At 44.6% G+C, this 13,857-nt stretch overlaps 1 protein-coding gene across 4 annotated transcripts in view; it reads right to left on the bottom strand.

Annotated features, from left to right (window-relative positions):
• Window positions 1-6,179: 6,179 nt before the first annotated feature.
• The window catches only part of RUNX2 (RUNX family transcription factor 2), a 231,232-nt gene continuing 223,554 nt past the window's right edge, over window positions 6,180-13,857 (bottom strand). For 3 of the 4 annotated variants that reach the window (XM_081519008.1, XM_081519006.1, XM_081519007.1), the window contains 2 exons: window positions 12,226-12,291; window positions 6,180-10,479 (listed from right to left, as the gene is read on the bottom strand). In XM_081519008.1, coding sequence (XP_081375134.1) covers window positions 10,001-10,479; window positions 12,226-12,291 — 545 coding nt within the window. In that variant the 3' untranslated portion in view covers window positions 6,180-10,000. The remainder of the gene's footprint in view (window positions 10,480-12,225; window positions 12,292-13,857) is intronic. The other variant, XM_081519009.1, reaches the window with a different exon arrangement.

The following is a 13,857-nucleotide window of genomic DNA, read 5'->3' as shown; positions in this document are numbered from 1 at the left end:
AAAGCAGAAAAGCCATAAGGAGCACTTCGTTGGTGTTGTTTAGTGGCTCAGTCATGTCTGGCTCTTTGCCACTCCATGGACTGTAGTCTTCCAGGGTCCTCTGTCCATGGAATTAGGCAAGGAAACTGGAGTGGGTAGCCATTCCCTTCTGCAGGGGATCTTCCCTACCCAGGGATTGAACTTGTATCTCCTGCACTGGCAGGCGGATTCTTTACCACTGAGCCACCAGGGAAGCCCCAGGAGGACTCTGGGGACCTGATTACCAGTATGAACCTCTCTACCTGCTCCTAACAGCCATTCCTTCTCTCACTCCTGCAGACTTTGGGCACAAAACCCCAAGGAGAGACGGTCAGGGAGCACCGGGCACCCTTGATCTCCGGGAAGAATTCCGAGGTGGCGTGAGCCGGCCTCAGTGTGCAGCTGGGTCAGTGTCTGCTGTGGTCAGCCCAGCCCTGCAGAGCCCCACAGTGGCTCTGGCAGCTCCCTGGGAAAGAAGAAAGCAGCATCTTCCATGTGTGGCAGACCCTAAAACAAAATAAGAACTGCAAGATTTGATGGACTTTGACAGGGGGAAGAAGAGGGCGAATAAGATGGAACAAAGATGCCATTTTAAAATCATTGGCTCAGGTTCAGGATTTCACTATTTTCTATGGCAAGGAGCAAGTAAAAAAAAAAATATCCCTCCTGTAGATGAGTATTTTTTTTTTTTTTTTTACAGTCAGTAAAAGCCGGAGGGCACTGGGCTTCCGACTTTTCCCTCTTGGGGGACCTGGGAGCCGGTGCTCTGGAGAACTCAGGAAAGGGCAAGATGGCCAGAAGGCAGCAAGGCCTCCAGCAAGCAGCGCAAGTGGAGGAGGCATGGGGGCAGGAGGACACACTGTGTTTTCAACTCAGATTCTGTGATCTTTCTGCCAAACGGGGGTTTACAAAGCGAAAACCTCCAGAGCATTCTCATACTTTCTGGCTTATTCGCCTGGTGTTCATCTTAACAGGAATCAGCTGCTTGCCTTCTCACTTCTCCAGCATGTTGCCGGGGAGAATTTAGCATCTGGTCTGGCTATTATTAAAAACAAGAACATCCTGCTCCCTTGGGAGAACAGCACCACTGGCAAGAAACCGACAGAGATATTTGCATTCAGGATTCCAGAGCTGGTTTCGGTTCAATATCTTCTCTCCCCCCTTTCCCGCCCCCATCCCAGGCTTTCATTTTGAAATTTCCCCATGCATCTGTCATTCGCATCGTGGTCTCTTCTTGCCGAAACAGAGAGACAGAGCGTGATTTTTCCTTTCACTGGGAGGCAAGAATCGCTGGAGTTGTTCAAACACTGCCCGGCTCCTTCAGTGTGATAAAGTTGAACTACCAGAGGAGATTTTTTTTTTTTTTACAACTGCGGAAATGAAAAAGTAAACAAGACTGGGGCTGCATGGGTATTCAGACTCCAGCTTTTTTGTTGTTGTTTTCATCTTTTGCTTTTTTTTTTTTAAGCATTGGGCTAGAAGCCTGAAGGAACCATATAATATGAAAAACCTTGAGAGGTTTTATTAGCCAATAAAAAAAAAAAACCTGAGTTCCTATTAACCACTTAACTCCTTGCTAAAGTTCCGCCTTGCATCCCTCCTGGATCCTTCCCTCCCTTGGATGTTCGAGAAGAGTGAAAGTCAGTCCAGAAGTCTCTCCTCCACAGTTTGAGTTCCCAGTGTGCCCCAGAAGTTGTGGTAGAGAATTACACTCAGTAATAATCTCTGCCTTTCTCATCTGTAAAACCACTAATAAGATCTTGATAAAGAGTTGGATTTTCTACGCCCTCATAGCCACACCCAGAAAGACTCTCTGGGCACACGGCTAAAAAGGAGAAAGGTCACTGTGATTTTCAAGATTTCAATATTAAATGACTGTGAGGGAAAAAGAGAATCGGGCTAAGACATTACTGGGGTCTGTCACAAGTCCCACAAAAGGTTCCTCTCGTTTTAGGGCAGAAGAACAGAGAGAAACTCACAGGGAAACAGAAAGTGAAAGTGGCCAGAGTTGCTGCACTGTCAGAGATGGAAGCAGTTATTAAAAAAAAAAAAAAACAAATAAATAAATGACCTAATTTAAGAAGGATGTCCAAAGAGATTTAAATCATAAAGCCATTATATTAAGGCTCTCATGATTATACACATCACATGGTTGTGTGTGTTGGCCTTTTGCTATTTTTAAATACTACGCTTGCACTTTTACACCAAAGTATCGTCTGATTGTGTTTTGGGAGTTCCTGGTACCTCATCTCTCAAAACCCCCCTCCGGCTCTGCCACTGTATCCTTTATCTCCTAACCCCACGGATCCTACTCCATCTTCCTTCCATCCCTGCACTGGTTTACCTCTGGGACTTTGGGTTCTCGGAGAGAAATGCCGCAAGACAGTAGGAGAACAGGGCCACACGAAAACTGGCTGCAATTCTGTGTTCTGATCTCTTCTGTGTGGTGAAGACAAAACTAGTTCTTGAGGGGCTTGTGTGGAAGTTCTTTTGCTTGTCCCTGGCCCTCCCTGGCCCCCATTTTTTTTCTAGCATTTTGCTAGATGGTCTTGGTTTCTCCATAAGGATGATATCTCTGGGGAGGGGGTGTGTGGGCAGGGGTGGTATTCCTCCCTTCCTATTGGCTGTGGACTGACAGAGAACCGGGAACAAAGCATGGCAATCACGACGTGAGCTACCTTTGTGATGCTAGGACATAAAGTAGGTTTTTCAGAAAACCCCACCGAGTGGTCAGACATCATCGCAACAAGATCATAAAAAAACAAAATTAAAGTAAGTTTTAGTAAACGTATAGTGGGTTTCTAGAAATTTGATCCTTCTGCTTTCCAACTGGTTGAGCATGTCTGTCAGGACAGCAGGGCCAGTTGAATCACGGAACGCTTGTGAATAAAAATGCTTTACAAAAATGAATAATAGCCCTTGTTAGTCATCCACATCACTGTGCTCCTGACATCTCAGGGAGGCGGCCGGTGTCCCCGGTCCTTTCTAAATAACCTATTTGAGGAAGAATAATTGCTTGTGGGAGGAAGGTGTGCTTTTTTGCAGAATTTGCAGGAGTAAGAACATCTGAGGCAAATAAATGCTGTGTCAAGGGGCATCTGTGTGTGCACCGAGCCTCATCTTTCCCTGAGAGGTTGCTCTGGCACCGCTTCCCATCCCTTTCCCCTCCTCCCTCCCCCTCCCTCCCTTCAGGCGTGCATGTACCCATCACACACACACACATACAACACACACACACACACACACACACACACACACACCCCGCTTAGTGTATTACCCTTTACATCTGTAGTGGATCCTAGGCTAAATTTTGATGAATTACTTTTTAAAAAATTTCATTTTCAAAGCCTCACAATTGAATGGTTACTGCTATGAAGCCCTGCGGGAGCTACAAAAAAGGCTGGTAAGGAGCAAGGAAATGCCCTTGCCTTTGCTCAGAGCTCATAATTTAAATAAGGACCTATCCATGTATTGGTTACTACCTGGCCTTCCTTAAGCATCTTCTCCAGGCCCGAGGAGAAAGCCCAGGAAGGAAGAGCAGAGGTGGTGGAGAAGGGATGGAAGTGGCCAGGTCACCCAGGGCTAGGGAAAAGCCAGCTGCCTTGCCACCCCACCTGCTCTGCACCAACACCCGGAGAGCTCAGGTGGTGCAGACCCTCCCACGAAGGCGTCCTTCCCAGGCCCTTTCAGTCAACTTGAGGAGCTAATGCATGAGTCTGCCTGGGGTCTCACAGAGAAGCTGGCCTGCGCTCACTGAGACAGAGGTGGTCAGTTGACTTCCCCCAGAAAAACCTGGAGGCTACAAAATAGCAATCTTATCACAAACTTGTTTCCTAGGACAAGTCTCCAAACTAGCTTTAAATGATTGTGACAGACACTGAAGCTGGATTGTGCCCCCATTAACCTGATCATCTAGGTAGGGTTGTTTGCTTACATCAGACCAGCCGGTACCTCCATTTCTACCCTGGCTCTTGGCTGGGTCAGTGCAATTGACCACCCGCTTCCAGAGGGGTTGAAAAATCAGCTCGTGAAGATCTGCGGGCCCTACCCTCCCAGTGAACGAGGAGCGCTTCCTCTACCTCCTTCCTGGCCTTTCCAGACTGTTCTCAAATCCCATAAATATAAACATGTGGCTCTTCAACCGCATCTGCAGATAATAACTTCAGGGGGCTTCCTGTTTACATGGCAATACCCATTTCCCAGCCAAATAAACTCTGCGACAGAGAGCGGAGCTGTTTATGGGGCCGATCTTGGCTGGGATTGAGTTAACAGGGAACACCCACTCTCCAAGAAATGTCTGATGATTCAATATTTGGGGGGCAGGGGGCACAAAGGGTCAAAAACACTGAAGAAATTGCTTTCTTCCGCCGGTCGTTTCCAGTGAGAAACAGAGAGCCCTGATGAACGCAGCCAAGCTGGCCAGTCCTAGCAAAGCCCCACAGCTGTGCTGATCGAGGGCTACGCGGCCCACAAAGTGGGGAGGAGGGAGCCAGTGCAGAAGGGAGAGCCAGGAGCCGCCCTCCCAACACATGCAGACCTCAGGGTGCCATCAGGTGAGGCGGTGAGAGAGGGTGATGGGCATGCATCCCTGGGAAGTCCCTAGGTGTCCTGCCTGACTCTCCTGTTTGAATGAGCAATGTCTTCTCGCACTGGTTCTGTACAGAATGCCTAAGAAGTTGGAGCCTTTGGCCCAGTGGTTCTCAACCAGGGTAATTTTGCCCACCCCCCGCCCCTCCCCACCACCCTGCCCAGGGGACATCTGACAATGTCTGGAGACATTTTTCACCATCAGGACTGGGTAGCTGCTCATGGCATATGGCCGGTAGAAGCCAGGGATGCTGCTAAACATCCTTCATTGCACAGAACAGCTCCCTGCACACACGCCAAAGAATTATCCAGCCTGAAATGTCAATAGCACCAAAGTCTAGCCCAGCGCCTTTCCATAAACCAAGAAGCTGAGACTCCCAGGAGGACAGTGATGCACCCTAAACCCTGCTGCTGCTGGACAAGGCTGGAAAGGCCAAGAGAGCCACCGTGCCCACCTCCCATGCAACGCCTTTTAAAGTCACACAGATGTTTAACTTAAAAGGATAAATGAAGATGCATCCTCAAAGAGTTGCAAACAAGTTTCCCCAGCCTAAGTTCACCCCAACTGCTTTTAGGATGTCTCCTAGGCTTAGAAATGAGTGGTTGTTAAGCTCTTTTAGAAAACAGAACCAAAGAGGTAAGAATAAGCAGATCTGAAAGACAGCCTCTAATTCATAGCGTGACGGGGGCCCCCAGCCAGTGGTCGTGCTGGTAGGTACCGAAGTTTCCCTGTCCCTCCCTAGAAGTGTGATAAGCCAAGGCATACAGACAGCACAGGACAGAAAGAAAGCAACCACACCAACCCAGGCCCTCGACCTTCTTGCAGAGGAGGGACTTACCAAAAATAAACAGTGGCCCAGAATAAAAGTCTCCAAAGTAAAGTTAAGCTCACTACTAGTAGAATTTTTCTGAGGCTAGAGCTCCCCAGGCCAAGGTCCATTTTTACTCATCCTCGCCTTTGGCTGACTTTCTTTTTGGGAACTCCAAAGAGAGGTGAGGAGGAAAACAGACCGCCCCCTATGGCTGGGCGGCTCTTGTGATTACAGTCAAAGGTTCACTGCTGGCCCTCTATATGTGCCTGGAGATTAGAAATCATAGAACCATTGAGGCTGCTCTTTCCACCCTGACTGGTCCCCTGGCTGGAATAAGGGGCTTTACCCAAGAGTGGGGTGAGCATTCCTCCCTTCACACAACAGGCTGATAAGGAAGTGGGCACACTCCTAGATTCTTCACCCACCCATCTCTGTGTCAGTCGCTCAGTCGTGTCCAACTCTGTGACTTTATGGACTATAGCTTGCCAGGCTCCTCTATCCATGGGATTCTCCAGGCAGGAATACTGGAGTGGGTAGCCATTCCCTTCTCCAGGAGATCTTTCCGACCCAGGGGTCGAACCCAGGTCCAAAGCAGAATCCAGCGCTTACCAAGATGCTTTTCCTCTCACCAATAATATAGGATCTCTGCTCTCATCCAGCCCTGGCAAGTCCTATGACCTATAAGTGCCCAGGTGTAGACAGCAGCAGGCATCAGACAAGAGAAGAAGCCGCGGATGAGAAAAAACCCAGTGTACACACATAACAAAACCAAAAAAGCCATTTTATTGAAAATTAAATTCAAACTTCAAATTAATATTACAATCATGAGAAAAATGCCAAATAATTCAATTTACAGTTGCAACATACAATACAAATAGTCCCTTTGAAGTTAAGAGTAAACTCATCCACAATCATGACCTGTGGCACAAAGCAGAATTTGTACAATATGTGCACAAAAGCAAGTCTTGGGCAACAGCAATTGGAAAAAAAAATAAAAATTGAAAGCTTGTATTTACACAAAATGCTACAAATATTTTTGTTCCACAGAAATCTAAGAATGGTAAAGCATATCCAAAAAAATGGAATTTTATTCAGAATACCTAAGAAATGACTGTAAGTTATGGTTTTGGCTGATAATATTTCAAAGTACTGCATGAAAAGGCAAACAGTTATTTGTAAACATGAAGTAAACAAACATCTAAAAACTTCTCACATAGAAAATATGTTTCAAAGGTATTATCTTTTTTAAGAACAACAAATTCAAGGTTTGGAAAAAGTCATCTTTTATTTAATTATTATGGTTCTTTTGAATGTCATAGGTATAATTATTGTTTTTGCTAATACTTTGTGTTTCCATGTATTCCCCTAGACTCTGAGTCAGTCGCTTTCCTGGGAATGGAGGGAACTCTTTCAGCCAGCACACCCATCTCCTCCCCTCTGAATCCACAATGAATGGGGCCTAATGGTGTGCAGTTCTCTGCTCACTTTTAAAAGGTCCTGGTGGGGGTAAGATGGCCTGAAGAGTGAACCACAGCTAATCTGTTGAATCTTTGAGTTCTAAGCTGGATGTCATTTCACAAAAAATCTAAAAATCTTTGGTACTTATTCTGGAACTCTGACACAGGTGAAAACAGGTTTTTTAGGTTGTTTTTTTTTTTAAAAAAGTGGCCGTATTGGTGACATTGTAAACCATGTCATTTTAACCTGAAGAAAGTACAGTGCTGGCTAGTTCAGGGTTCCATAGTAGCAGTAAGGCTTTGTTTTAGTCTTGAAATCACAAATCATGCACGTGACTCAGTGCAAATTAAGGACTTCTTTTAAAAAAAAAAAAGCAAAATTTAACCCCCAGGCTGAAAAAGGGCCAAATTTGATCTAAGAAATGTAAATTGCCCCATTGAAATGGTTAGAGTGAGGAGAGAAGGAAGAAGTGCTTGAATTTTCCCCAAGAAAAAAAAAGCTTTTAAAGTGTTCCTGGGTTGCTGCCTGCAGCCACTATTACTAACATTTCAACACAAAAGCATCCCTCAAGTCACTTAGCATGTGTACTGTAAACTTAAAAAAGCCCTTTTAACATTAAACAAGAATGTACAGATATAGTACCTTTTTTATTAAATAGGGTACAGCTGGCACTGGAGATAACATTTTTATGTCAATTAATTAAGATTGAAATGTGTAACCAGACACTGGCTTTTTTAAGTGCTGCTGAAACAAACACACATATTTTATACTTAAAAATAAATGGGCGGTGGTGTGCTTCAAGCTACCACACACAAACAATAAATAGTATCCATTACTACTTCCATCTTCAGGAATAGAAAAGTGGCTTATTTATCTAGGCATACTTGGTATACAACCTTTAGAAGGCAAAGTGTCTTGGTTTGGTTTGGTGTTCTCCTCGATTTTTATTAGGGGGAGTCAGGGTGAATTCCCAGGTGAGAAGCACAGGTCCAATGCCCCTTGAGCTGTCCTGAGATGCTTGGTGGATCTATGAAGTGGGCTGGAGGATGACCAGGGAGCAAGGGGCTTCTGCGGGCTGGAGGCAAATCTCTATCAGGTTCTGCCTAGGGCAGGAGCCCAGACTTTGAATGAAAGAGCCCTGACCTGTAGGGGAGGTGGGTGGGGACCTGCCTGGTGGTGTCATGACGCAGTCCCGGCTTGAATTAAGGACCAGGAGAGCTCAGAGTGCATCCGACAGGAGGGCTTCAGCTCAAGTTCACACACAGTAGTAGACACCAGATTCCACCTCGCCTTGCCTTCTGGACACCCTCCGTGGTGAGAAATACAATGAGTATCAGAGGCTGTGTATGGGTCCCCACAGCCTGTTGGAACTTGCCTGCTCCTTCAGATGACCCTGCTCCCAGAAGACAATGACTTAACTCTGCTCCTTTAAATGCAAATTCTGTGGAGAGCTGCCAGTGGGGCCCAGGCTAAGGCAGATTTGGGTTCCCCTGACTTACTGTCTGGGTAAGGCCGGTTGGGTAAGGCTCCTAGGTACAGTTCTGTTCTCCTGTACCTTGCTTGAGTATTGTGACTGATTTCTTCAGCTACGTGTGTGGCTTTAAGCTGACTGCGTCTTCAGCATGAAGCCTGGCAATTTTGAGTTTTGCTTTAACTATGAAACCACAGAACGCCATTCTGCAGTTCAAGGATTCACTTGTGCTTGTCTTTTAATATGACAAGAGTCATCACTATTTCAAAGAAATTAGGAAACCACATCACTCCAGCATTTTATGCTGATAAAGGGCAACATAAGTGATAAAGGACTCAGGGCTGCTTTTTAAATCTCTAATTATTGCTATTTTTTTAAAAAGGCAAAGCTGTGTTAGAGGCAATCAAAGATCTGAAAAGAATGAAACATATCAATTCCTTCATACATCGCAAAAACAAGCTACATCTAAAATATTTGGAGATGGAAGTATTTTTTAAAAATCACATTGTGCCTGGATGAACTGAAATTGCTTAGCAATATTTCAGATATGGCTCTAGCCCACTGAAGAAATTTGTTATTTAATAAAGAGCACTTTTAGAGACCGAAGTCAACATATCAATACACTAAGAAATGTTTCAAGGGTCCAAATGTCATTAAATAATTATAAATATATCTTTAAAGTTATATGACAATTCACGTTAGCAAGTTACCTCAGATTTTACACATATTCATAATTTAAAAAAAAAAGAAGACAAATAACACACAGCCAAACAAACGCAAACACTATCTCTACCGTTATGACTATAATAAGGTATTGCCATTTTCAGTTTTGCATAAAAGGAGAAGGAGTGGGTTGGAGGGGGCAGGTGGTTCGGTATAGGATTTCCTTTTGGTTCAATGGGAAAAGGAAAAAAGAAGTATGAAAAAGTAAAATAAAATAATCTATCCTGATCAGTAATTTTTTGAAGTCACTTTCTTAAAGTAGGAAAAAATAATAATAATAAAAACAACTGAACCAAACAGTTTAAATGAGTACTTGCAGAAAGTATGAAAGCAAAAGTCTGGAACAGTAACTCTGAATGGATGGCAGGGGAGTGGAAGCATTCCTTTCTGCCTCTTTTCCCTTCGCGGGCACCTGGACCGGCTTTGTAAGCAGGTCTGCCCAGGGCACTGGTCCACATGTTGCGGCGCCGTGAACCGTGAGGACGTGTGGTTTCAAAACACAGGGAGGAAGCGGCTTTTGCTCTTCCTCCCGGACTTGGAGTCCACCTCTCTGAACTGGCATCTGAACAGATGATTGAGGATAAGAGACCAAATGACAACAGCAAACAAAAAATACCTTTTTTTTTTCCCCTTTGTTTGTTTGCAAAGGTACATGTTTAAATAGAAAACGATCTGAAACCTGGTTAGGACTGTCTCTCTCTTGGGCCTTTTGCTTTACGAGATTTACCCTCTTAGGGTTGCAAGATCGTGACAGAGTGACTGAATGCAAAAAAAAAAAAAAAGAAGAAGAAAAGAAAATTTTGTAAAAAAACAGGCACTTTGTAGATAGCGAGTTGATATACATATATATGCACTCTCTATATATGTATATGTCGATACACTGGGGATGTGGCTCCCCACCGAGACCGCTGGGGCCACTGCTGAGGAAGGTTCAATAGGGTCGCCAAACAGATTCATCCATTCTGCCACTAGAATTCAAAACGGTGGGGGAACTGCTGTGGCTTCCGTCGGCGTCAACGCCATCGTTCTGGGTGGGCAGGTTTGGGTTTAATAGCGTGCTGCCATTCGAGGTGGTGGTGCACGGCGGTAGCATTCTGGAAGGAGACCGATCTCCCCCGGGCACCATGGGGAACTGATAGGATCCTGAAGAGGTGCCATAGTAGAGATATGGCGTGCTGCTGGTCTGGAAGGGTCCGCTCTGGCTTTGGGAGGAGCCGGGGTAGGGTGGTGGCAGATAGGTGTGGTAGTGGGTGGTGGCGGACATACCGAGGGACATGCCTGAGGTGACTGGCGGGGTGTAAGTAAAGGTGGCTGGATAGTGCATTCGTGGGTTGGAGAAGCGGCTCTCAGTGAGGGATGAAATGCTTGGGAACTGCCTGGGGTCTGAAAAAGGGCCCAGTTCTGAAGCACCTAAAAATTACAACAGAAGATGGGGGGGAAACATCTGTAAATATCAGTTAAAATCATGAAAGAATTTTTTTTTTTTACAAGGAAAAAAAAAGAAAACTTTAGCTTTTCCCCAATGGAACAGCAAGCCACAAACAGACTTTCAAATGCACCAGTCACTACACAGTCTTTTGGGTTTGTTTTTTTTTCCTCATTTTACAGTCTTTTAGCCTCAAGTTCTTCACACACACCCCACCCCCCACCGCCCCAGAGAATCCCACAGGGCTTTAAAAAACCCAAATATATGCTCGGTTGTGCATGTAAACCCCATACTCCATGAGACAGATTTCACTCACCAGACTTTAAGACTGAATCCTCATTGATTTTTTTTCTCCTCCCTTTCTGTTTCTTGTGGCACCTCAGATATTTGGAAGTGACCCTTCATACTAAGTCTGACACATTTCTTTTTCTCACCCAATATAAAGAAATTCCAAAATAATCCGTTTTGGTATTGATACTCGTAGTAGGGCCCTTTCATCAATGAAGGAATATCAAAAAGATACCCTGACACAGGCCTATCACTTGAATTTGTAAAATAATGTAAAATCCTCATCTTAGTAACCAATTTATGCATATTTTCTTCATCTTAGTAACTGATTTCAAAAAGAAAATCAAACTAGATTTCAATGTTTTCTGGAACTAGCTTATGTATCTGGGGTCATATAGGGGGAGTCTGACCCTTAGAAATTCTGCTGAGGGTCATTAGCTAGTAGGATTGAAAGCGAGTGGCACCTAGCAATCACTGCATTTCAAGTCTTGATGGGAGAAGCAAGACCTGATTAAGGCCACGTGCCAACAGCAGCGGGGAAAGGCTCCCAGGAAAAGGAGAAAGAACAGGAGGGCACCTCACCGTCCACCTACCGGGCCCATATACCACATCCTACAGAATTAGCTGCAGGCCAGTTTGAACTGGGAACCTGAAGCAAAGACAGTTTTCCCCTAAAACATGAGGTCCTTTAACTTCTAAAACTAACAGGATGCCTCCTTAAAAGGTATTTCTGGCGCTCAACTTATGAAACCACAGTTAGAAACCACTTCATGTGGAAATTAGTTTTCAGAAATGCCAAAAACTTATAGTTGTGATCTTTAAAGAATGGGTTATGAATTTCTAACACTGACAGAATTGTGACAAGCCCTTCGATAATACCAGTGTTCTTAAAGATTTTGTTCACGCCTGAACTCTTCCAATCCTTTGGATCTCATATATTTGCTTTTCCTACCACTTTTACCTATAAGGGAAAACACTCAGTATTCTTTTTTTTTTTTTAATTTTTGGCCACACCATGTGCGGCATGTGGGATCTTACTTCCCTTATCAGGGATCGAACCTGTGTCCCCTGCACTAGAAGGCAGAGTGGACCACCTTAACCACTGGACCACCGGTGAAGTCTCACTCGGTAATTCTTGAAGGCCTTAGTGAGCAGGTACTTCTTCAGCTTCCTTTTTATTTAGCCCCCATTCTCGGATCCTAAAGGAATCATCCCAATCCTCTTCTTTCAAGGTGCTGATCGAGAGTTGTTCATTTCTGTTAAAATGCACACTGCCTTGTGTTCTTGGTAAAATGCTTGGGTTAAGTGCCTTGGTGGGTATTGATAACTAGAAGTGACTACTTCAAAGCAATATGTCGTTAACAAAAGTGTTTCTCACTCATCGGGCAGTCTCAGTCAGACAACCCCACCCAGCCCAACCCAGCAATTGTGAAAAGTCTCACCTGCCTGGCTCTTCTTACTGAGAGTGGAAGGCCAGAGGCAGAAGTCAGAGGTGGCAGTGTCATCATCTGTAAAATGAGGGGATGAGCTCTAAGTTCCCTTCTGGTTCTACCGTTCTATCACCGTGAATCCCAGAACAGCAGGAGAAGCTACTGCCTCGGGGGAGGGGGAGGGGAGGCTGGGAAGTTCCCACCCCTCACAGTAAACCTTCCCGGAATCCACAGGCCCCATAAGCAGAGGGGGAAAAGCTGGTGAGCAGCTAGCTTCTAATACCGGAAGCAAACACTTTCAAGATGACAAACCAAAACTCGCACAGTCTGGGCAGTTGTTCTCTGCTTTTGATAAATTCTTCCATCCTCCACTGGCCTCTCCCTAACCCCTCCCAAGTACGAAATGCTGACAAGTTCAAGTGTGAAAAGGTGCAAGGAGGGACGTGGACAGATTTGCCCACGGGAGTGCAGATGAGATCTGCCATCTCCCTGCCCCGGGCTTCTGTAGTGCCTGACACGATACAGGCCCGGCATGAAGACCACAGATGTTCTCGGCCAGCCCCATTTTCATCACAGGGCATCTAGGTGAACTTGAGTCGGCAGAGTTAATAGGTGTAGGCAGGCCACTTCTGTACGCATTAAGTTCAACACTCAGCTCATGTGAGAGAAACCAGAATAATGTGAGCAATTTCAAAAGGAAAGAAGTCACACTTAAAACAGCAGCGTTTGCTCCACAGAAGCACAGAGCTCACACAGATAGGCTCATCGATGTAAAAAATGCTTCTCATGAGTACTTATACTTAAAATATCCTGTCCTTATAATTAAAATTCCATGTGGTTTCCCTTAGTTTAATGCAGAAGCCCTATTAAAACCCTTTATGTGGGACCCTGCCAGTAAACTCCAATGTGGCTTTGAATTTATCTCTCTGCCCCCTACCCCCAACTTCTCGATTTTACCTGATACGTTTGGCTGATGTTTTTATTATCCATCACATGCCGGGATCACTGTACCTTTTGGGTTTAGAGATGCCGGCTAATGCAAATTGACATTCATTTTTCAATTAATGAGCTCTGGCTGTGGTTTATAGAAAACAATGCAACAGATTTCCGCTAGGTTTATAGAATTTTCACCAATGGCTTCCAGTCACTTAAGACTGTCAGGTCTTGAGGATTTAACTCCTTCTGAGCAAGGAGAGCTGATGTGGACTTTAAAGGGATTATATGGCCATTTTTATAACTTACAAAAAAGATGATTCTCTAGAACTTGCTTAGTCATTTTGTGTCACACTGCAATGCGTTCTGCAGGAAGAAATTTTAACAACTTGTTGCAGTTTCACGTGAGATCGCTTATATAATAATCAGTGGTGGAGCGATTGAAAGAATCCTCAACTTAAAAAGAAAGAACTTAAACTCCTTCCTAACTTTCAATTATTTTTTATAATAATTATTACAGAAACAAATGATATAACTAAATTTTCTTTCTACACTTCTAATCTCTTTCTGCACAAGAACTCAGTTTTTCTTTTAGACCATCTTCTCAGGTCGTTTTGATCTTTGTGTCCTAAACTATTCATACCCACATCACCAACCACAATACATACAACTACAAACCATCTACAGACCTAGATATGACATCAACTAAAG

The sequence above is a fragment of the Giraffa tippelskirchi genome, chromosome 8 (assembly GCF_054371585.1).
Source record: "Giraffa tippelskirchi isolate mGirTip1 chromosome 8, T2T-mGirTip1v1.2.pri, whole genome shotgun sequence".
Classification (NCBI taxonomy): domain Eukaryota; kingdom Metazoa; phylum Chordata; class Mammalia; order Artiodactyla; family Giraffidae; genus Giraffa; species Giraffa tippelskirchi.
The sequence above is the reverse complement of the archived record's forward strand: the minus strand, read 5'-3'. Positions and strand labels throughout refer to the sequence as shown.